A 25,475-nucleotide genomic window follows, 5' to 3' on the forward strand; every position below is an offset into this window, starting at 1 on the left:
TGTATTATAAACATGCATAATTAGCAACATGAACAAATAGCAATTGCAAATGAGAAAAAGGTTGCGAATACGCAAAGTTCACAAACCTAAACAAGGCACGCAATATCCGGCCCAAATAATGGCCACCACAACAGGTCAAGTTCAACGTAATACACTGATCACCTACATGTAGACCTATTAATAAAATAAACACTGTAGATATACTGAAACACTCATATAGCTCGAACACCGTTGTGTCATCGAAGTACATGTATGTAACTGAATTATATTCTCCCATTAAGTATAAATAGAAAACATTAAGCTATAACCTAGTTCTCAGTTCTATATGTCTGATTAAAGAAAATGCTAAATATCGAATTCCGCTTCCTAACAGCATTGTTTAGCAAAGAATCTCCTATAATACCTTACACACGATATAGTGAATATATGCACTCAAAATATTCACTGACAAATTATTGTGTAATTGAAAATGGCAAATATATCACCAAAAACTTACACAACATCAGACACATCTTCGTTGTTCTGTATCTCGTGCAAAAATACCGCCAATAGCAGGTTCTATTATTACACACACTGACCAATCACTGACCGTCTTCATAAGTGTGAAAACTATTACACGAAATTATTTTAACTCAACAAGAGATACTTTTACCCAAAATTAATAAAATATAATACTCTTAAATGTCAATTATACTTAATTTTACAATAATAATCAGACACACATAATACCAAAAATATCTACGTAGTTGCAAAGTCTCAATGGCGCAGAGGTTAACGCCTATCATGCCGCATCTCGGCACCGGGTTCGAATCCCATCTGATAGAACTTATCTTTTTTATAAAAAAAAAGTTCTCCTCTCACACTATGATTAACAAAACCTCAAGCAAACATCAAGTTAGTCTGTAATCAACAATGGACAGGTTTACATTTTTATCTATCGAATTCCCCGTCTATAGGTATATTATTTCATGCAAAAAGTTGTAGAATTTGTGGAATTCAAATTACCTGTAAAATTTACAAGATTCATTCTTAGTATTTGACAGTCGAGATTTACTTCCATATTTCTACCAGGTAAGCCTGCAAAGCGTCTAGAGGCAAGACCCTCAATAACTGCCTGGCAAATTGCAATCTGTTTTTCATTTTCTCTGAAGTATTTTGGGCATACAACACATGAATTTAGAAGCATCCTTTGTATAATATGGAACGTCATTTTTTCCCACACCTTTACGCTTTTCCGGTTACTGTTGTAGTACGACATAAGCATGTCAGCTCCATCTACAACACCCACATTTTTGTTATATTTTTTCACAATTTCTGGGACACCCCTGCATATATCAGCTAAAATGGCTGTATATCTCAATCTTACCGGACGTCTGCTTCTCTCCCCTCTGTAGGTGTAGGTAACGAATAGTGATCAATTTTTAACTCCTAAATAAATTGTATTATCATTGCTTATTTTTTTATTCATTATATAGTACGGCGGGTATGACCGGTTAACAGGGGATGCTTACTCCTCCTAGACACCTGATCCCACCTCTGGTGTGTCCAGGGGTCCGTGTTTGCCTAACTATCTATTTTGTATTGCTTGTAGGAGTTATGAGATTGATCACTGTTCGTTATCTTCACCTTGCATAGTACAAGTTTCATATTGTATCTCTGATACAGTAGAGATACAGAAGAAACAAGTACTCTAAATGACTGTGACACGACCCGAGTGTTTAAATATATCTCATGGAGCCACATCTATGTCATGAAAGTTGACAGAAAAGGCGGAAATTGACCACAGATTGATTTCCGCATTTATCCACATTTTTCCACAGTGCGGGTAGTTGAACACTAAAACCCTATCCTTGATGCTTATTCACCAAGTGTAATATATAATGAGTAAAACTTGGAGGGGCGGATCTCCAGTCTGTATTTCCTTTTATACATACACTGTATGTAAATTTTGATTATAGAATTTTATTCAATTTTGAAATACGATTGGTTATCTGCAAATTGCCGATGGTGGACCTGTTCGACAGCAAGTTTGTAAAACAGGCTGACGCAGGCTGTTTCAATATGGTCAATACATTGATTTAATGGGTATTTGTTTTTTCTTCGTGAACAATTTCAAATCGATGAAGCACATGGCGTGACATTTTCGTGTCAAAACGTTAAAAACTAAAATGCTTTTGAATATGAAAAGTGAAAATAACGAACAGTAATTAATCTATGAACTCTTATAAGGAATATAAAATAAAGAGTTGGACAAACACGGACCCCTGAAAATACTGCAGGTGGAGTCAAGTGCCTAGGAGGAGTAAGTATCCCCTATCGACCAGGCATTGCGTATTTTCAGACCTTTTATTGATTACCAGACATTTTTGAGATTTTGTTGAATGTTTTATATATCTACATGTACATAGGACACATTTGAAATATATGTATGTATCAGACCAAAACAAATTTTACCAGATTTGTCTGGTGACATTATTTCCCACATTACAGTAAGTAAACACTGCCTTACAAAAATGAAATACGTCCATGAAAGCTGTGTCTAGGTGAAACTACAAAAGTGAAGTGTTTACCAAAGTAAATGCCCACTATACCTTTCATAAAAAAACATTATATTTTAAAACTCTTCCTTTGGAGTCAATGTTTCTTCTATTTGGATGACATCAACGCCATTTTGTTTAGAAATATCAGAAGCAACTGCCATAATATAGCGTAAAAATGTTGCTATGAAATACTGCAGAAAGAGAGCATTTTATCTATTATGTTGTTGTTTTTTTTATTCCAAAATTACACATACCCGGTAAATAAATAAAAAGTACTCTCATATTAACTTCGCATTAAAATTGTTATCAATAGATTATGATATAATCATTCAGTAATTATTATATGATCCTGTGAATACATCCGAGATCAGTGCTTTTAATTTTCATTATTTAAATTGATCAAGAAATGAGTTCAGGAGAATTATTTGAAAATATATGGTTTTGCATGAAATATATAGTTAAGTGGACATTTTCTTTGGGAAAATACTTATAGTCAAGTAGATCAACTGTATATTTGGTAACCCCCTCCCATTTTTTTTAAACATAGCAGTATCAAATGGTGAGAATATGCAAGTTTGAACCGATATTTTGTGAACCCATGATAAAGGACGAACACTACATTTTCACCCTACCCCTTCCACTGGGAGATTTAAGATTTTATTTTATTATTTGGACAAAACACTTTCGGATTTTTAAAATTTTGTCATTTGTTTGGTCATCTTCCCACTCCCAAACTCCATAATTTTGGGATTTTGAAGTTTCGTCAAAATAACATATGTTTCTTTTAAATTGCTCAAGTCGTATCACAATGCACTTAAAAGAATTTGACCAGAATAATGACATAGGATATGTCAGAAGTGTATATATCAAAATACCGTTATACCTGTTTGTCTGTCTGACTATTTCCCTCATACTACACAAAAGGAAGAAGTATACAATCTGTGTTGCAGTAGTGGGTGGCATAACTTTCGGACCAGGAACACGGTTGAAAGCGAAGTTTTGAACTGGCTCTGGTGGCAACGCTCTAATCCATATCCCGGCCATTTTTGGTTTTTGGTGTTGAATATATGACATCATTATGATTATTATGACGTTAAAAACTGACGTTTTTCAATCAGTGAATGCACACCAAAATATTGACAACTTTGAAATAAAAACAAATTTGTATAATATTGACCATAATCTCAAATATATTAACCATAAAATCATTTGTTTTTACTGAATCAGTTGTACTTCAATCGGTCCAAATTGGCCCAATGGCACTCAACGTAGTTTGCGAATCGGCCCTGTGGCACATAATAATGATGATATATATATTATATATATATATATATATATATATATATATATATATCAACTGATTCGATATGCAAGAGCTTTTTCTGGATATAGTCAGTTTTTAAATCGAGGTACGCTACTGACAAACAAGTTGATGGTACAGGAATTTCAACAGACTCGATTGAAGTCAGCATTTCGCAAATTCTATGGTCGTTATAACGCTCTAGTTCGTCAATACAACCTTGCATTGGGTCAAATGATGTCTGACGTGTTTCATACCGATTGTTAAGCCGTTCTTGGCACACTGATTTTGACTGCGGATAATCCGTTTACCTGATCAGGATATAGGGCTCACGGCGGGTGTGACCGGTCAACAGGGGATGCTTGCTCCTCCTGGGCACCTGGTCCCGCCTCTGGTGTGTCCGGGGGTCTATGTTTCTGCAACTGTCTAATTTGTATTGCTTGTAGGAGATATGAGAGCGATCACTGTTCGTTATCTTCACATTGCATTAAATTATATACCATAACTTTAGGTATACTCCTTATCATATTTCATAACCTATCTATTAAGAATAATAACTTTCATTCATACATGTATGTTAATTCGATATATTCCTATGAACTCGAAATAATATACTCCACAGAGTCGGTCACTTCTGCTTCATACACTACACAAAGGTTTTTAGAAGTTGGCGTCTGTCTATGTATATGCAGTAAAATTGCAGAACAGTTAAGGAGAGGGAAAGAGGACTATTAGTTATTCAAACCTAAATTGAATGTAAGTTAATGATTATAAATTAAATGTTATATTTCAAGGCATTGCTTTGTTTTTGGTGACTCGTTGATCTTAACTTGCGCCAATTTATTATGCTGCCTCTGTGACGTCGCAATCATGATGTCTTAACTACGATGTCATACCTACATCATAACAATTTTTAATGATAAAACAATTATTATGCTTAGAATTGGAATGGGCTACGGAAGCGAGAGGTACCACACCTAAATGAAATATAAAACAATGCAAGTTGTGGGTTAGCCAGGTACAAATACCACTGACTACCTTTCCACACAAGCGGGTTATATATACACAATCGCAACGCTGATCTGTTTTCAAAATTCCTTATTTGTAACGTCTCAAAAATATGCACCATTGGCACAAATCTTTCATTTAAAATTAAAAGCAATTTAATTATTTGATTTGAAACTTTCAATTCAGTCATTGCACATTGAAATGTGTCTTAAAGTTCTTGTATATTGTCACATTTTATTTTTAGATTATTGATGCATTCCAACCATTGACCTCTTGACCTGGTCTAGCATTGGCTATTTCCTGTTTGTGTTCATATACGTTTTTCATTTTTACAGCTCACCACCTGTTGTACATAATCTATACATATAGATATACATATATACACAAAGATAATCCCATTAGATAAATCAATATGCGTACCCCCTCTTCCACGCACACACCGAAATTAAACACCATAACCATCGAGCGATTCCACACAGCAATGTACGTCTCCATTCAAATATCAATGTTTATTTTAGCTGCAAGTACAAATACACATTCCCTAATCGTTGGGGTTTTTTTTATTGATTGATAGTATATTGTTTAACGTCCCTCTCGATAATTCTTCTCTCATATGGAGACGTCATCAAGACCTGTGTTTGGCGCTTGCGGCCATTGAACAGTGAGGGTTCTTTAGCGTGTCACACATACTGCTCCTCGGGACATCTCTTTTTAATTTCGTATCCAAGGACCCGTGCTATTCACACCTGATGACGAGCGTTTGGCGATGCAACTGCCACAACCTTTTTTTAACGATTTAGGTATGTCGCACCCGATATTCGAACCCTCTCCCCCCTTCTGCATGCGGGGTGAACGTTATACATCTAGACCACTAAGTTTCACTGAGGCATCATATTAAAATAAATGTTGGTTTTCCGAAATCATTAGAACACTTTGTAGATATCCCTTTTTGGGACCTCATGACGTCAGCACAAATGTCAAGGACGGCAACTCCGACATCTATATTTTAAAAAAAACGAAATTAGATAAAGTGCACGTCCCCCGTTATAATGACACCCCGCTTATTGCCTGAAAATCGTAAGGAACAGGTTCCCTCCCATGTTAACACCCCCGTTATAATGCCAACCCCGCATAATGCCATATGCCAATGATTTCCAAACAAATGGTCAAAATGTATAGGATTTTCTTTCGATAATAATGTCAATTACCTAACACTTATCGCCAATCAAACAACTGTACTTTGATAGCAGTGCGATGATATATGATATGCTGGACAAGGTATTCAGGTGTACAGGTTAATTACAAATAATTGCAGAATTGAACTCAAGATAATTTAAAGTTTATACAGAATAGAGACAAAATAACTTTATGGTATTATATTTCTTTCGATTGCTCAGTCGGTAATGGGGAATTCGTTATACTGCCACCCAACTTTATCGCTAAATTCGTCTTAAACAAAAGTTGGCAATATATCGAGCATGAAACAAATTAGACAGCATTTAACCCAGTGATGGGTAGTACTGGGAAAATATATATTGTTATAAAGACCATAGAATTCGCAATTCATATAAAGAGAAGGAGGGTCAATTCATAATGAAGATTTCAAGAATCTTTGAAAATCACAAAAGTCATTTTTTTTCACTTCACAAAGCAACATATACTAAATAAAGATCCCTAATTCCAGCACCGGTAACGTGAAATTTTCGGCATGTATAGCATTTCGGCAAAGGAACATCGGCGGAAAAAGTTCAGATTTAGAGAATACAGTCATGCACATCCATTTTCATCGTCATTCTATGAGCGCATGCTTAATTTACCTTTCAACTTCTAAAGGTCCGCCATTACTTCATTTGTATCACAATGTATGACGTCCAAACAACACACATATATTGCTTTGCGACAGTACCCATCTTGCCTAATGAGAGGCACTGCATTATATAGGAGACGACAAGACTAGGATGAGATGATCTACGTAAGTTCATACATGAAACGTGAATATAACGAAGAGTGATCAATGTCATAACTCCTCTAAGCAATACAAAATAGGGAGTTCGGCAAACATAAACCCCTGGATATACCAGAGGTGGGATCAGGTACATAGGAGGAGTAAGCATCTCCTGTCAACCGGTCACACCCGCCGTAAGCGTTAAAACGGCCATAAAAATTGCGAAATGCTAACTTTAAATGAGACTGCACCATCAACTATTTTGCCAGTAGCCTGCTTCGATTTTTAAAACCATAAGCAGAACAATATCTTGCGTATCGAATCAGCTGAGAGATATAAACACCATATGCAGGTTATAATGTATTATATGGGAAGTTGACGATGTAATTCAATATCAAGGGGATGTGAATATGTGAGGTATCCGCCATTTGTGATGACGGGTTGTAGCATTTTGTTCTTCATTAATGTACAGCTTCAGTTCTGCTTTTTCACACGCTTTATTCATTAGAGCTCGCAGTACGCTGTGCTCCCTATAAAAAGTTTGCCACGTGATCGGGGATATATCATAGACTAAAAACTAGTTTAAATGCAAAAGTTCTTTTTGGAACCATTGAAAGTTTGTTAAAATTATTGATACATAGCTAGATTAAAAAGGATAAAACACATAATTGACAAACATCTATACTGCATAGATTTATTTATAAACCTTGTTATTTTCTTCTTCAGTGTATTAGAAGACTTTGAAAGAGACATGTATATCCTACATAAAACGCGTCATCTTTAGTTTAGTGGAGACGCTTTGATATCTAGATTATAAAGTCTATTTTTTAATCCTTCATATTTGGTTTATTTTTAATATTTTCAGATTCCAGTAACGGTTACACCACTCGATTCCTTGGTTTCTCGGTATACATATCGAACACAACCAACAACGATGACGGGGTAATGTGTTTTAAAGACACGATGTACACCAGAGCCACAATACCGAACCCGACAAACATAACATGTCATAGACACGGACGTTTCGTCATTTATTACAACGAGAGACTCCAGTATGTCACCTATCCTCCTGACTATTCTACGTACGCATACAACGAAATCTGTGAATTTGAGGTTTACGGTAAACGCAAATTATGTATTTTACTATTTTGGTTACTTGGTTGGTTGTATATTATTTAACGTCCCGCTCGAGAAATTGTTCACTCATATGGAGACGTCACTACTGCCGGTGAAGGGATGCACAATTTAGGCTTACCGCGTGTGAGCAGGAGGGATTTTCCTGTTTGGACACGGACCATGGATTTTGTGATCTCATCAAAAGGGCCGCACCAGTTAGTCGTTTCGTACAAAAAGCAAGGGGTAATGAGAGCCTATTATAACCCCACATAACCTTGATATTTTTGGTATAATAACACAGCAAAAACCACTTCTGTATTGACAGATGAAAACAATGCCTATAACTTAGAATCTATCTATACTTATAAAGTAACAATTTCTGCCAATAATCTCCGAAACGCTTGCTTCAGAATTGATGCTTCCACATTTGATAGTGTTTCATATGTGAGGTGAAGTCCGTTAGCTAAAATGGAATCTTTCTTGATTAGTAACTATCGTATTATTGATTTAAATCATACTTTCGTTTTCGATAAAGTATCATGAAATAGCAAAATGAAAGTAAAGTGGGGTATCTAATTTAAGCCAATTTTCTTCTTTTTTTAAACGACAACCCGATCTGAAGTTAATGCATTGTTTATCAATGCTTGATTTTGACCTTACAGAAGAAATACATTTTGATTGTTGTTCAATAATTAAAATACAATGTACGGCTGTTCGTTTCTTCAATCCGCGATTTTTGTTTTGAATCAGCCTCATGAAAATTTCCAGAACGAAGTGAGACAACGTCATACTAAACGCCCATTATTGAGTCTTTCCAGAAAGCCGAGAAGATTGGTTTTCAACATGATCAGCATAAAATTGTGTAGGTGTTCAGTGTTAGTTATACTTATAATAGTTTTGACTAGACCCATATTTATCATTTTATGCAGATTGATAATTATGTTACTGATATATACCTCATTGAATGGTGGGTACACTCTCCCCCTCCCGAGACCAACGATCTGGCACATCGATGAAATTTGAAAAACGACATTTTCAATCTTCTTATTTCTCCCCAGTAATTATAAAAGTCACTGTTACGACTTTCTGAAATAATTTATTATCAGTTACTGATATGTACAAACACATGGATACACATACAATAACGTTTTTTATGCCCCCGAGATCAAAGATCGGGGGGGGGGGTGATTTTGGGTTTTTTTCCTGTCTGTCATTCTGTAATTATGTCATTCCGTCTGAAACTTTAACCTTGCTAATAACTTTTGAACAGTAAGTGAAAAAGCTTTAATATTTCACATGAGTATTCCTTGTGACAAGACCTTTCCGTTGGTACTAAGCATTTTGACCTTGACATTTGAGCTAATTTTAAAAAATTGATATAGTTCATTACTTCTATTAGAACATTCATATTGTACATAAGCATTTCTTATGACAATATTTTTCTACTACTACCAATATATTTGTCCTTGTGACCTTGAACATCTTCGAAATTGACCATTATCGGGGGCATTTGTGTTTAACAAACACATCTTGTTTTGTAATCATTTTTATTGAATATGTTTTGCCATGACACAGATATCAAAAGAAAGTAATAAGTCAAAAACTGTCCAATTTGTCAGATATCGAATGGTCCGGATTTGTTCTGGGAAGTGTTCGCCTTATAACTTAAACGTTTTACACTACCTGGCAATGTCGAAGAAATCTGGCCTGGAGGTTATAAAACTTTTACCGAACTCATACTCAAACTCAGCTATTTTGTTTTGAGTACAACTCTGAGCAAACTCTGAAGCATACTCGAAATTTTTTGAACATGTACTCCATTTGACTATGAGAATGATTTTATATAATTTTTATAACCTTCACCTTTGGGTATGAGTACGATTTAGAACACGGAGTTTGAGTTTGAGTATGAAAACGTGCTCAAAAAGGTTTTATAACCTCCAGGCCAGGCCACTGTTTACAATATAGCAGGGTTTTTTTCTGTTTGTCATTCATCTAGTGTGTTACATTTTATATTATTGCATTTGAGAAGAAATGATGTTATTCATAATATTGCCCTTAAATTATGGCAGTGCATAAAATCTACCATTATAAACACATTCGCAATACCGATTTTCAAATATTGAAATTATGAACGACTGTTCATGTTGTCTTTGGTCAATTACTCGGCATGACGGATTATGATTGCATTCGTAAAATCATTATCTCATTTTCAACATAAAGAACATTTAAAGCTCCAAGCGATTCTTAATAATCAAGTTTTATTTACTGTATATGATATCATTAAATATAACATGACTAACGCACGCAATTATTCAAACTTAACTTAACTTAAGTTCATTTGAATCAAAGATATCGTTAATTCAATTATTATGCGCAAAAATTCAAACACGTATTAAAAAGTCATTCCTATATGCAGTAATTCTGAGTCCCCGCGCTTTCTTGATTTTAGAAGAAAAAACTTGCAACATTTTCATCTGATCATGTTTTGTTACATATTATGTAACCATAGAATGAAAATTATAAGTAAAATTGAAACTTTTAGTAAAATAATTGATAAATCAAAATATAGAACGCAAATAAGAAATGGGAACAAAAATGTTAAAAACATGTTGAATAAAAAATTGAATTAAGTTAAAACCTGTTAGATTGTAATTGTTCAAACATATAGAATTGAAATTAATAACAAAAATGATAAAATAGAATTTTTAAAAACAAAAATCTTAACACACATGTATAGTTGTGGTACTGACATACCTCCATAGTTTTCCTGTCGACGGCTTTCATAGCGACATGTTTTATTTAAAGATACCTGTAGTAATCTCGAGTCATGTCGCCAAAAACCATGACGTTAATTAAGTCTTCATTGATAATATCGTTGGTTTCCATGGTATTTCAACTGTCGCTTTTGTGTCCAATTTTGTATCCTTCCCTAATATCGATCTTTTGGTGTTCGTTTGTGTTCTTTTGGTGTGTATGTCTCTCCACAACTTTAAAATTGTTCATTAAAACTATTTAGAACACAAAATTCCTACGTTTTGAACTTAAATGTCAAATATATATGATTACAGCGGACAAGACCATTCCTAAATATTCAGGCCAAAATTTCCATACCTTTGCATATATATGATAACGCTTTCATTAACTCGTACTGCTAGTTTTCTCATACATTTTAGTCATTTTGTACATATCCATATTTTCATTGGGGGTTGGAAAATGGGAGACAGTTATACTTATTTAATCAACGCAAACACTAACGTATTGTAAAATCGCGTGTTGCTGATTTTCATGAATTTTTATATTTTAAAAAAACCCGCATTCTATTAATATCCATTTGTACATCATACATTCCTCTAGGTTTATTATGATATTTTACTTCATCAGAAGGAAAAAATAAACGTTTTCTGATACACCTTGGAGAACTGTTGAATCATTATATTTCGTGGGACTCAATTATCGTGATCCCGTAGGGACCCGGGTAATGATAGGTCCTCAGTTCCCCTTGTTTGTTGTAAGAGGCGACTATACAGGGTGGTCATTTGGATGAGACCACAATAACGAGGTCCAGTGTCACAGCAGATGAATAGAGATATGTCCCTGCTTAAAGGCTGTGAAGACGAGCATAGACCTACATTTTTAGCCTTTTACCGGCAATGTTGGCGTCTACATATTAAAGAAAAATTATTGAGCGGGACGTTAAAGAGTAAACAACCAACCAATTTTCGTGGATTTCATCTTTAATCCTGCCTCACGAATTTCTAACCACAATGGAGTGTACGATTTACATTATGTTTAAATGTACAGAAATTACATCACATGTTTTGAGGTGTAAAGGTTCGAACATTCACGGAAATTGACCCCCATGAACTGAATTGACTCATCAGTATCTTATTACATACACTCGAGATTTTATCTATAAACATAAACTATTTTTGTGTGGATTTTCGCATTAGATAAATTTCGCTGACAGATGCCACTTGTTTTTCCTTTTATTTATCTTTTATTGAATGTGGTTTTGAAAAACAATATTCATGAAGTATTACATATACTCTTTTACGAAATGAATTCATCGATCAAATGCAGGTTGTCCAACACAAGGCGTTTATGGAGAGAACTGTGATATACCGTGTCCTCAGAACTGTCAGGAGAGACACTGTGACATTGTGACTGGAACCTGTCTGGGGTGTATTCCGGGATATAAGGGGTCTTTCTGCGATCAACGTGAGTTTTGTGATTTTTATTTCTAAACATGTTTCAAGAACTAACGTGTATCATGTGTTGTAATAGCAAAAAAACAAAAACAAAAAAAAAAACTTTAAAGCAATTGTTCAATTGTAAATTATATTTGGGATTTTTTATAGTTTAGTAAACATCAATATTTTCGATGTAAATGTAATTTTAGATTACAGTAATGAAAATGGTCGGGAACAAACTCCGATATTTCAAAATATATTATATTCAGCGAGAAAACCCCGTATATGAAATAAAACGGTATGCATTCACAATATATACATACATATTTTAAGATTTTGGAAGCTAAGAAAATCGTTACGTTTAATTGTTCTGATGTAAATTAATTTTGATATCCATACATGTACATATATGTATATCTACACATGCCACTAATGTAAATGATTTACTTGCTTACAATTATGATATTTTCTTCAGTCATAATTTGAAGTTATTGTAAATTGATTGTAAATATTGACTATTACAGGTTCTCGGTATAGGTATAATACAATATACAAGCTTACTGTATAATTACACATAATACTAGTTTAGATTTTTAACATGATTTACTGTGTCTCACAGCCTGTGATAATAAGAAATACGGCCTGGAGTGTAAACAGAACTGTGACAACTGTAGCGATGGGGAACAATGCAATCACGTGAACGGAAGTTGTCCAAACGGATGTGACGTCGGAGCTCGAGGCGATAAATGCGATGAAGGTCAGAAAAAATCCAGAAAATGCATACTTAGGGAAAACTTCGTTTTGATCAGACTTTTGCATTGCATCATTTTACACTCGATCATTTCAATGTAAAACTTGTACGGTACCAATTTTGATGCACCAGATGCGCATTTCGACAAATGATGTCTCTTCAGTGATGCTCAACCGAAATGTTTGAAATCCGAAATAACTATTAAGTTTTAGAGCTAACTATAGCCAAAAACAGCGTGCCAAAAAAGTGGAGCCAAATTCGTCCAAGGATAAGAGCTATGCATGAGGGAGATAATCTTTAATTTTGAAATGAATTTCTAAATTTTATAACAGCAATTAAATATACATCCGTATTTTCAAGCTAGTAACGAAGTACTTAGCTACTGGGCTGTAGAGACTCTCAGGGACTAACAGTCCACCAGCAGAGGCCTCGACCCAGGGGTTATAATGTAAAACTTGTACGGTACCAATTTTGATGCACCATGTAGACATTTTGTTTATTATCAAGTTTTGTAGTTTAGTCTTAGTATCTTATTTAGTATTCATTACTATGTACATATTTTATCGTCCTGAAAAAGGAAAAGGTCGTCCCGAAAATTTAACAGTTCAATATTTGTAGTGTCGTTGGTCATTTTAGCTCATTTCATATCCTTATAAAAATTTCTATGTCAAATAACTAATACATAGATGTACATCTATGTTACGTGTGATGAGGAGAATCTAAGACATTGTGATTTCATCATAGAATCAATCTCTTGGGGGAATTTCGAGAGTCCTTTTTAACATTAAATACTTACAAGTCAATTTATGCGTAATCAATAAAAGAGTAAGTGTATATTTATATTTACAAATGGACGGATGCTGACTTATTGTATTTCATATCTCGAAAAACATTGACATTCTGATAACCTTTTAACTCTACACGAAACACTATATTTTAGAGGACAGCACGCCGAGGAACAATTGTAGAATGTATTACAGACATGATTTTATTTGTGTATAATCGACTTAGTCTTCCTCCATGTTTCTATATGTGTTATACTTGATTGTACGATGATGCTGTCCATTTATTTCTGAATTGGTGATGAAACGTTGAATACACCGATTTTATCATTTCGTTAGAAGTATAATACTTTCCGGTTTTATTCAATGAATTATAGGCCAAATTGACAAAATAGCGAAAACAGAACTCGTTCAGTACCAGGTTTAACTATTTCCCAAAAACATCAGCTATTTTAATAGAGATCGATCAGTTCATTGGTTTGATTGATTGGTCTTAGTGAAAACTAATACGAATTCCGTGTATCAAGTTGTATTTAGGAAGCATTTTCAGCGAAATGCATCTACCAAAGTGAGTTCAAAACATTATTTTATTTGTCAAACTATGTACTTAGTATATATACTTTATACAAAATGATACAACACTTCATTTGATTTTATGAAATATTTATCTGACAGAATGTTCTAGTGGTTGGTATGGAAAGAATTGTGCTGAGGCATGCAATCCAAGTTGTAGAGGTTGTAACAGATTTAATGGCAGGTGTGAATCTTGTCGTTTTCCGGGATGGAAAGGAACAATGTGCGAGAAAGGTAATGTTTTACCTTATAAGCAGAACTTTTAGCGTGCATTTAATTTTGGCATTATCAACTAGGGTGTTACGGTAGCTAAAACTGAATATAGTTAACAATTTATTCCATATCGGAGGTAATAGCTATTTTACGTGGAAATCATGAAATCGCTAAACTTAGCTATCGCTAAATATATATACCCAAAATTTATGGAAAATCGCTAAATTTGTGCCTCGTCAAAATACCATTTATATGGTATTTCAGTTTATATCAACATATGCATTTTTGATACAGACGTACGAGAGAAAAAAGAATTAAAACGTGTATTCCCATTATGATATCCAAAGCAGAAAAAATAATAATTGTGGATACATTTTTTCATGGAGTTTGATAGATAAGACAAATTATTGAAACTGTGGTTGATTGCAATGTTTATTGTACCATGCATATATAAATATATATTATTGTTTAAGTTAATCCACAATATCCACTATATTTTACGTTACATACAGTAAACAAGGGGATTAAAATTCGCGTTCCAAATGAATTGAATATTCACAGGAATGTTAACGCAAACAAAATTACAAACATACATGTAAGTAATATTTATACTTATTACAGAATGCGACGGGAGAATGTATGGAGAAAATTGTACACAGCCCTGTGGTCAATGTCGGAATTTAGAACAGTGTCACCACATTAACGGAACATGTTTAAACGGCTGTGTCAGAGGATATCAAGGCTGGGAATGTACTGAAGGTACAAATGTAGACGAATACAATTCATCGTTAGTTTCCCATCATCACCTGGATATGGTCTTTACGTATCTCAATTCATGTCGCAAGGGGTTATTCTGCGTTTGATCATCTTTTTTAAATCGAGTCAGACTACTGCCAAAGAAGTTGAAAGTAAAGTGATATCAAAATTTATGTTTAAATCAGCATTTCGCATATTGTATGGTCGTTATAACAATCTAGATGGGTATACAACCTGCCATTGGGTCATATCCTGTCTGACTTGTTTTATACCAGTTGCTAGGCCGTTCTTTACCGAATGGTTTTCACAGCGGATTACTCCGTTTGCATGATCAGTATATACGGCTCACGGCAGGTGTGAACAGAGAGATGTTTACTCTTCTTAGGCACCTGATGCAATATCTAGTTGCCCGACTCTTGATTTAGCATTCGTTATAGGAGTTGTGAGATTGATCACCGCTCTTCATCTTCACCTTTTTTACACTAGAATTTACGTAGGTCGTAAACCATTTTGTTTTTCACATATTCTCCATTGTGGTATCGAACACTTTAGAGAAAATGTATTTAATGTAAACGAATTAAAATCGGACATTCTTGAGTAAAGATTAAAGAAATGAATTTTTCTTGTCGAATATTTTACTTCAGAGTAAAATAACTTTCAGTGGCATATAACCCTCGTGATTGAAATTGCGTATCCATCCATTGTAATTCACTATAACTCTGATTTTCTTTATGAACAGAATGTCCAGAAGGTCGCTATGGTTACAACTGCCAAGAGGGATGTAACATCAACTGTGGAGTCCCTGGGAGATGTGACAGAGTAACAGGACAGTGTCAGAATGGATGTCAGGCGGGGTGGAAAAATCACAAATGTGATTCAAGTAAAGCACTATCATGATACATAACGACATGGATTTTGTATTTCATTTTTTTTGGCATTGCTAATAATCAATCATCTCATTTTCGCGGCTTATATTTAACCCAAATAAATAATGCTTCAATTTGTCAGGATATGTATATGCATGTTCATTTCCATAGAATGCGATGGTAAAACATTTGGACTAGGCTGTACTCAAGTGTGCGGAGTTTGCTTGGGTAACGAACAGTGTCATCACGTAAACGGAACGTGCACCAATGGATGTGACAGGGGTTACACAGGAATCAATTGTACACAAGGTAATTCATTCATTTTTGAGCTTGTTACGGGTTTGGGTTTTTGTTTTGTTTGAACCAAGTTGTTTTATTAATCATTTAGAGACTAGCAACATCAACAACAAAAGATTTTAGCGAAGTTGAAAAAAAAGTAAACAGACGTGTCATATATAAATAAAGTCACCCAGATGTCTTATGTAAATGATATTACATGTACACGGCACTGTGATATAATCTGGTATTATACACTCTGCACGAAAAATTGCGTTTAATATAAATTTAAACACCAATTATTCCCCAATTAAATGTCAAATTTAAACGTAAAATGCACATTTAATAGAAAATTAAATGTCAAATTTACTTTGCGTATCCAGTGGCGTATAATTTTCCGTAAATGTCGAAATTTAATGACGTTTAATGTCGATTATATGCCAAGTAAATGCCATGTTTAGATAAAATTAAACGTCATTTTACGTCTAGTTGAGAATTTAATCATCTTATTTTACTCCATTAAATTTCACATTTAAGCAATATTAAACGTCAATATATTCGAAGTTTGGCGTATAATCCACCCATATTAAACTTCATTTTACTTGAAGTTTCACGTATTTTCATATTTATACTCCATTACATTTGACATTTAAGCAATATTAATCATCAGTATACTCGAAGATTGGCGTATAATCCACCCATATTAAACTTCATTTTACTTGAAGTTTCACGTATTTTCATATTTATACTCCATTAAATTTGACATTTAAGCAATATTAATCATCAGTATACTCGAAGTTTGGCGTATAATCCACCCATATTAAACTTCATTTTATTTGAAGTTTCACGTATTTTCATATTTATACTCCATTAAATTTGACATTTAAGCAATATTAAACGTCAGTATACTCGAAGTTTGGCGTATAATCCACCCATATTAAACTTCATTTTACTTGAAGTTTCACGTATTTTCATATTTATACTCCATTAAATTTGACATTTAAGCAATATTAAACGTCAGTATACTCGAAGTTTGGCGTATAATCCACCCATATTAAACTTCATTTTACTTGAAGTTTCACATCTTTTCCTCCATTGAATTTCACATTTACAGCTGTAAGCAATATTAAACGTCAAATTACGCAAAATTTGGCGTATAATGCATCCATATTAAACTTAATTGGAGTTTCGCAGAATTATTCTGCATCTCTATAAAGCTTCCATATAAGCTAGAGTTAAACTTCACTTTAGGAGAAGTTTAGATAGGTATAAGCATGCGAGCTATATAGTAAGCTTCTTTCTGTGAAAATTCACAAAAGTTATCATGAATTAGTTGCCTTAGAAAGAAAAGGCATGAATCATTAATATTTTTATTGCATTTTTTTATTTCACATAACATCTTGCCTGGGATGTAAATTCATATATTATAAGAAAAAATATATGTAATGAACAATATTACGATACAATGTGAAAAAATATTGCTATTAAAAATATCAAAATAATACAGGAATACCAAAAAGGATTACATTCAGAAATATGTCCCAGACATTTAAGAAATGTATGAAATGAAGACAAATACCATCCAATACAATGCAATCATACTATTAAAGCCTATCACAATGTCGAGTCCAACAACCGCTCACATGAGTATAAACTACATTACTAAACAAATTGAAGGTAAATATGACTAGATACACACACACACACACAATATGCTATCACACAAAAATCATATAAAACTCATGAAAGGAAATATATAAAAATATATATTTTGATACAAAGCTAGCATTTCACTGTGATGATGTAAGATTGTCTTGGCATAATATAAAACTACTTCACACATTGATGGGTATGTAACCTGGAATTTTCCCAGTAGGCTGCCCTAAACATTGCTTCTTTCTTCTTTTGACACACTTTTTCTCTAACAAAGCAGTGAAAGTTAATGGGGAGAAGCATGTCGATTCAATGAAGACAAACTATTCCCGAAAAAGTAATGTTTTCTTAGCTTATTCCTTTGAAAAGCAAAATGAACAAATCTTAATGACATATGCAATATATATTCATCTACAAGTATCATGATATATGTACATAATAACTAGAAAACTGACAAGTCAGAAAAGGACCTGTAATATATATTTCAGAGGCAGGAATGACATAAAAAGTACATATTAAAAAGTTAAAAAGTTCCATAACTCTATACGGCATGACATAAAATATTAAATATAAAAATGAAGTCTCAGAACTCTGCAACAACAAAGTTAATAACTATTCAAATTGAAAGGGATCTTCATTTGCCTAATATTTTATTAATGTTTAGTGTATTACTTTAAAAGAGTTAAAAAATTCAGTTACACAAATGAAAAAAAAAGGTATCCGATACAATTACAAAATTAACAAGGAAATTGTTCATATTCTATTACATGTAAGTATTGAGAGCGGTAATACGCGTGTTACAAAGAGTATATTTATTTATTGGTCTCATCCTCAAGCTCACTCTCATTCTGTTCCGCTTGAATTTGAATTTGAAGTTTCTTTTCCTCTGCCCTTCTCCTTCGTCCCCCATCTCTATCACAAGCAAAGCGAAACCAGTCTTTTGTCACGTTGAAAATTTCCACGTCTAGATCTGTTGCATTAGCACAGAGGCGATTCTTCCTCACTGTTTCTGATTAAAATAGATAAAAGAATGTTCATCTAAAGTGTTTATTTCTCAAAGTTTGTTCATGAAATCTCTCTCTCTCTCTCTCTCTCTCTCTCTCTCTTCTCTCTCTCTCTCTCTCTCTCTCTCTCTCTCTCTCTCTTTCTCTCTCTCTCTCTCTCTCTCTCTCTCTCTCTCTCTCTCTCTCACACACACACACACACACACACACACACACACACACACACACACACACTTTACATACCTTTCAATATTTCCTGTAATTTCAGTGAAGAGAAGGCAATTTTCCCCCCTTTTCGCATCCAGTTGATGTTTATTGCTAGTTTTGTGGTGATCATGTGGGAAAGTAGTCTCCTTACTGAACTTGTCGTGTTTTCACCACCAATAGTTGATAATGATCCCACCTGCACATTGTAAATATTGATAGAGAGTCAAGTGTATATACTATTCCATGTATTGATAATTCAAAATACAATATCTTAAGATGAACATAATTTTGCAGGGTTTTTTTTTTAAATAAAAAAAATACATGTATATGTTTCAATAAAAAAAAAATGATCAGTAACCTACCAAAGTTTTACACGTGTTTTTACTCTGCAAGAGGTCCTCCAGCTTCTGTATATCTTCTTGTTTTCCCAGTGGAAAACATACATCTAACTGCAGTGTAGTGTCGGGCTCCTCTGTACCAGGAGCAGGACGGCTTTCAAGTCTATCGATCTTTGTGATTGTGGCCTGCAGAAGCTGCGTATTTAGGTGGGTCTGTACTTTTATTTCCTCCACGTTTGCCATAAGTTTCTCCAAACAGTTTAGGATTTTCTTTTCTGTTACTGTATATTAAGACAGACATGCAATTAGTCCAAAATGTATGTATGGTTTTGATATCATTTATTTAAAAAAATGGAATCAGCACAGAATGATATCATATAAGTACCTGAGCTAGTGGGGCTTTTGTCAAATAGTGAAACTGTAGAACTTGATGTTGCTTTGTTGAACACGTCTTCTAATTGACCAATATGACGTCCCTTTACCCCTTGAGTACTTGTTCATTTTCTGTGAAAAGAGATAGTCAGCAAAATAGATTTAAAAAAAAACCCAATATGAATAATTTAGAAAGTGTCTTTGAAAAATTTGAATATGCGGTGGCGTGGGGAAAAAAAAACAAAACGGAAAGATTGACCTGCGATGAAAGAACACTTTTTAAGCCTTTTGTGTACACTGTTTTATAATACATGTGCAATTAAGACAATAAAAATATTCAAAAATTATTTTTTTTTAAAATTCAAGCACTTTGTTACTCTGGTCTTAAAAAATCTCAAACGTTTATTTTTAAACATAGCGCAAACCCTGTACACGAGTTTGAAATAAGGCTTAGCCTTATATACATTATTACTTTAGATAAATACAGTATGATATACAGCATTATATATATTGCGATTGATTTATCTCAAGTTTCCTTTGATTACTTACAACTGAGAGGTGAAAAGCAATATTTTACAATTTTGAAATGGGGAAAAATGACAACTTATAATTTACTTGACAGCCAAATAGTTTTCCAGCCCCCCCCCTCCCCCCCCCCTCTCACGCACAAGATAAATGCATTCAAAAATTGAAGATTTCACATATGTGAGAGAAAAAAAATCAACATCGGCCATTACTAAATCATGTGACCGGCAAATCACGTGATATCTTAATTGGTGAGGCGGAAAAAGACGAAAGTAGTAAAATTGGAAAATTGGGACATTCTTAATGATTTACTTCGGAAAACAGTATAAGTAAAGTATAATTCATTCTTTGGAATTGTACATCATATTAAAAAAAATGTAAATACGTTCCTTTGAATGTAAGCCTGACACTATGTAATATATATATATATATATATATATATATATATATATATATATATATATATACTGTAGATACAGCCCGGAACGTGTATTTCAGTAAAAAAAAAAGTTAGAAAAATCACACATTGAATATTGAATAACAAGATGTACTTACATATTGTCTTGCGAAGTAGTATATCCAAATTTCTTTAATCCAACAAAAATTTCCGTGTGCACCAATTAAGCACCTCAAATGCGAAATTTGTGAAATGGATACACGTGCTGACCATCTCGATATATTAGATTTCGCAGTTACCAAGGAAACTGGCCAGTCTCCTGCTGTGAAAAGCACTGATGATGTTGACCTAATTTCTTAAACAGAGAAACTTTCTCTTATCTCAGAATGTGCACCCTAAAATCGGCACTTTAGCGAAATTATGTAATCAATGTTTCTAAGATTTTACAGGTTAAGTGTTTGGCGTCTTTTCATTTCTTTAATTTTAAGCCAACCCCAACCCCCACTTATTTCATGTTCTAGCATATTTATAAAAGATATCCAATCATTGTGATATCACATATATATATATTTAAAATATTTTTTACGTGGTAATTTATCGTAACTATTATATGCGATTTTTAAAATAAATGTATGCCGATATCCTGTTTAATGTCAGTTATCAAGTACATTTCCAGCGTTGGGCCAACGTTGGCCCAACACAACTATTCCAACGTAAAAAAAAAATACTCTAGGGCGCACATTGCTAACATAGCGCCGTTGTTGGGCCAACATTGTCTTCCCGACTTAAGTGTGACGAAAAGTAAAAAGCAGCATGTTAGCATTGGACCAACGTTGTGCCAACGTTGTATGCCCAACGCCAACCATCGGTCAACAATATAACCATTTACCAACGTTGGTCCAACATAGTCATGCTATCTGGGCTAGTATAAAACTGGTTTTCCTACTGTAACGACTTTCCCTTAGCTCTAACCTCTATTCTGTTATAAAAGTACTGGTATCATGTAAATATATACACACTTACTCTTATGTGTGGAGGTACAAAGAGGCTGGACTCTTGTTTTCGGGTCTTTTCGGGTATTTGTTTTGTCTGCTTCTTAATTTCTTTAACTTCCTTTGCCAGATCATCAATTGTTTTTTTTCAATCAGCATAAATATTGTATGATTTCATTGTATAAAAAAATAGATGCAAACTTAGTGAAACACTTTCATAAATATATAAATTGCTGTATGATACTGGTAACCATTTTGTATTTGCAAATGAAGGACAGAATATGAAGAGAAATATTTGTCACATTAAAGTTCTTTCGAATTTCATAAAAAATTGTTGCGAAAGAATATTAGTTGGTTTGTCCTACCCTTGATTATAAAACTAAATGTGAAGTATCAAATCAATCGAATCAGTCCTGTTGATACTTTTCCCCTCTCACAATAAATATTGTGGGGGATAATAAAGGAGACTCATGATGCAGTGCTATGTACAGCTGGTGATACATACAATATTAAAATAAATGGCAGTCTTCTAGTTTATAGACGCATTATGTTGAAGTATATTGGAGAGGATCATTAAATTGCAAGGACTTATACGTATCCAATCCATTTGTATGTAGCTCTATTATACAATAGAATAGGTTCAAATCAAAATAAATGAAGAGAAGTAATTTACGAATTATCTGTGTCCATTGGTTCATTTTTGAGTCACATGCATGCCTATTTACTATAAATAAGCCGTCTCGAATACTTAGGGTACATGTACAAGCTTTCCAGTCTGATTGACTTGGCAGTTGACACAGGCACTACCCTTGGTACCCTCTGTGTTCGGGACAACATTTTATACTGTTTCAATTTACTTCCCATATATGGCATACTTGTTGTGCAGTGCATTTGCCATCGGTATTATTATGAGCAATGTCCAGACCAATGTCAATAGAGAAATCCTTATAAGATCATATGCACAAAGGATATACATTTATATGGTATCATGTAGTTATAATGTTTAATTGTTAGAATTGTTTATCCTCCCTGTAGACCAGATTAATAAATAAATATACCTCTTGACCTATATGACACTTTTGGACCATCTGCATTTATTCCTGTACGGAGAATCAACTGTAAATATATTTGTGCAGATGGAAGGGTTCAGAATAAAGATGTTTCTTACATTTGTCCCAATATCAAAGAAGTGAATATATGACGTTTTAAAGCAACATTTCATAATGTACATGAAGTATGTTCATTTCAGTAAGGTATACTTGTTTAGCAAATACTTGAAAGATTTTTTAAGTTAGTTTTGTCATTTTGTGGTAATTGACAATGTAATGTTTGAAGATGTTCATGTATAGTCATCCGCCGGTTAACTAATATCTCTGGAAGGATGTTTCGTCCTGCACCAGATGATAAATATCTCTCGGAAGGATGTTTCATTCTGCGCCGGTTGACAAATGTCTCTCGGAAGGATGTTTCGTTCTACGGCGGTTGAGTAATTAATGTCTCTCGAAAGGATGTTTCGGCATGCGCCAGTTAACTAATTAGTGTCTCTCGTAAGGATGTTTCGTCCTTTGCCAGTTGAATGGAAGGATGTATTCTTGGAATTTTTCATATCAATACAAAACTTTTCAAATGATCTCATTTGAACATTTACACTTGTGATTATTAACGATTAGTAATTTATACTTATGATATATATACTTTTAAAAACTATTGAAATGTACAGTAAACCATTGTTTATACTTGTTGTGATGTGATTATTACTAACAGGGTGAAACATTTTGAGGAATATGAACGCTAATGCTGAACCCATTGCTAAAGCATATGGTGCATGAAAAAGTGAATGTAATGAACAGTGATTATTCTCATAAATCCACAAAGAGTACTAAGAGTAGGACAAACGTGTACCTCTGGACACAACAGAGGTAAGGCCGGGTGCTTATTGAATCAGGAGCACGTATCTCCTCTTGATCGGTTGCACGGGGGAATAACACACATTGCAAATAAACACTGAAACCAAGGCCTGTTCATTGTGAAATTGATATAGAAAAACTGTACTTGGATTCTTGCTAGAATTATAAACTGACAACAGGGTTTGAATACTCGTTTATATTGTGTATAGTTCATATATACATTCTGTAGTATTTAATATCTTAAATTTTTGTATTTATCAAGCGGGGGTACATGTAACTTATGCGCAACATTTGCGTAGTGCAGGTCGGACTGTCTGGACAGTAGAATATGAATATTGTACAAGCAGTGCGCGTGTATAAGATCTACTTGAAACCATACATATTTGATAGAAACGTATACATTTGTGTCATATGGGATAAAATTTAAAATGATTATTAAATTCATCTTATATATGAAATTTACTAACATTAAATCTGCATTATACATGGAATAAAATTGGAAATTAAATTTCATTTTACGGACACGTATACATTTACTGTAAACTCGAATTAAATCTGAAACTTCACGAATAATATAAGTTTAATGAAATATAATATCTGTAAACGCCAAATTTCATGCAGTGACATATGTACCATCCATATATTTCACAAGATTGAGATACAATGTATAACTGAAATTATTCAGAAGTGTTATGTAAATGATATCACACAGAACTGTGATATAATCTGATATTACACATACATGTATATGTGATACAACTGATATTACACAGGATTGGGATGTAACTGAAATTACTCAGAAGTATGATATGATTTGATATTACACATACATGTATATGTTATACAACTGATATTACACAGAATGTAACTGAAATTACTCAGAAGTATGATATGATTTGATATTACACATACATGTATATGTTATACAACTGATATTACACAGAATTGGGATGTAACTGAAATTACTCAGAAGTATGATATGATTTGATATTACACATACATGTATATGTTATACAACTGATATTACACAGAATGTAACTGAAATTACTCAGAAGTATGATATGATTTGATATTACACATACATGTATATGTTATACAACTGATATTACACAGAATGTAACTGAAATTACTCAGAAGTATGATATGATTTGATATTACACATACATGTATATGTTATACAACTGATATTACACAGAATTGGGATGTAACCGAAATTACTCAGAAGTATGATATGATTTGATATTACACATACATGTATATGTTATACAACTGATATTACACAGAATGTAACTGAAATTACTCAGAAGTATGATATGATTTGATATTACACGGTAATACACGTATAACTGATATCACACAGAATTAATATGGTTTACTGTTATCAAAATAGGATATAAAGATTCCATTGATGTCCTTAATTCCTGATGTTAAGGAAAAGGTACACTAAGGGTCGAATTTGGCCCAATTTCAGAAGTTGGTAATTGTATGTCCTAATACTATATAGGGTGTGTATTTTCTATATATATTAATTATATTCATGTATCACGTATCTTTTTGTGATATGAAGTAGTAAGGTTGATATGTTTTGCGAGTGAATGATTTAATGCTGTGTGTTAGATATGATTCTGTTGACGTTTTCTCAATTTGTATCCAGAAAAAAATGTTCAATTTACCTTGTTAATTAAAATACTTTCAATGATTTTTTAAAGCGTGTCGATGCACATACAAAAATTCATTTCAATAACATTATAGAAATATCAT

At 33.5% G+C, this 25,475-nt stretch overlaps 1 protein-coding gene across 2 annotated transcripts in view; it reads left to right on the forward strand.

Moving 5' to 3' along the window:
• Window positions 1-25,475, forward strand: part of LOC125661673 (multiple epidermal growth factor-like domains protein 11) — a 225,296-nt gene that overhangs the window by 20,708 nt on the left and 179,113 nt on the right. Inside the window, exons 3-9 of one of the 2 annotated variants that reach the window (XM_056146128.1) lie at window positions 7,659-7,913; window positions 11,993-12,130; window positions 12,722-12,859; window positions 14,311-14,442; window positions 15,043-15,180; window positions 15,917-16,057; window positions 16,215-16,352. The exons of the other annotated variant lie outside the window; for it this stretch is intronic. Coding sequence (XP_056002103.1) covers window positions 7,659-7,913; window positions 11,993-12,130; window positions 12,722-12,859; window positions 14,311-14,442; window positions 15,043-15,180; window positions 15,917-16,057; window positions 16,215-16,352 — 1,080 coding nt within the window. The remainder of the gene's footprint in view (window positions 1-7,658; window positions 7,914-11,992; window positions 12,131-12,721; window positions 12,860-14,310; window positions 14,443-15,042; window positions 15,181-15,916; window positions 16,058-16,214; window positions 16,353-25,475) is intronic. 2 annotated transcript variants of the gene reach the window in all.

The sequence above is a fragment of the Ostrea edulis genome, chromosome 8 (genome assembly GCF_947568905.1).
Source record: "Ostrea edulis chromosome 8, xbOstEdul1.1, whole genome shotgun sequence".
NCBI lineage: Eukaryota > Metazoa > Mollusca > Bivalvia > Ostreida > Ostreidae > Ostrea > Ostrea edulis.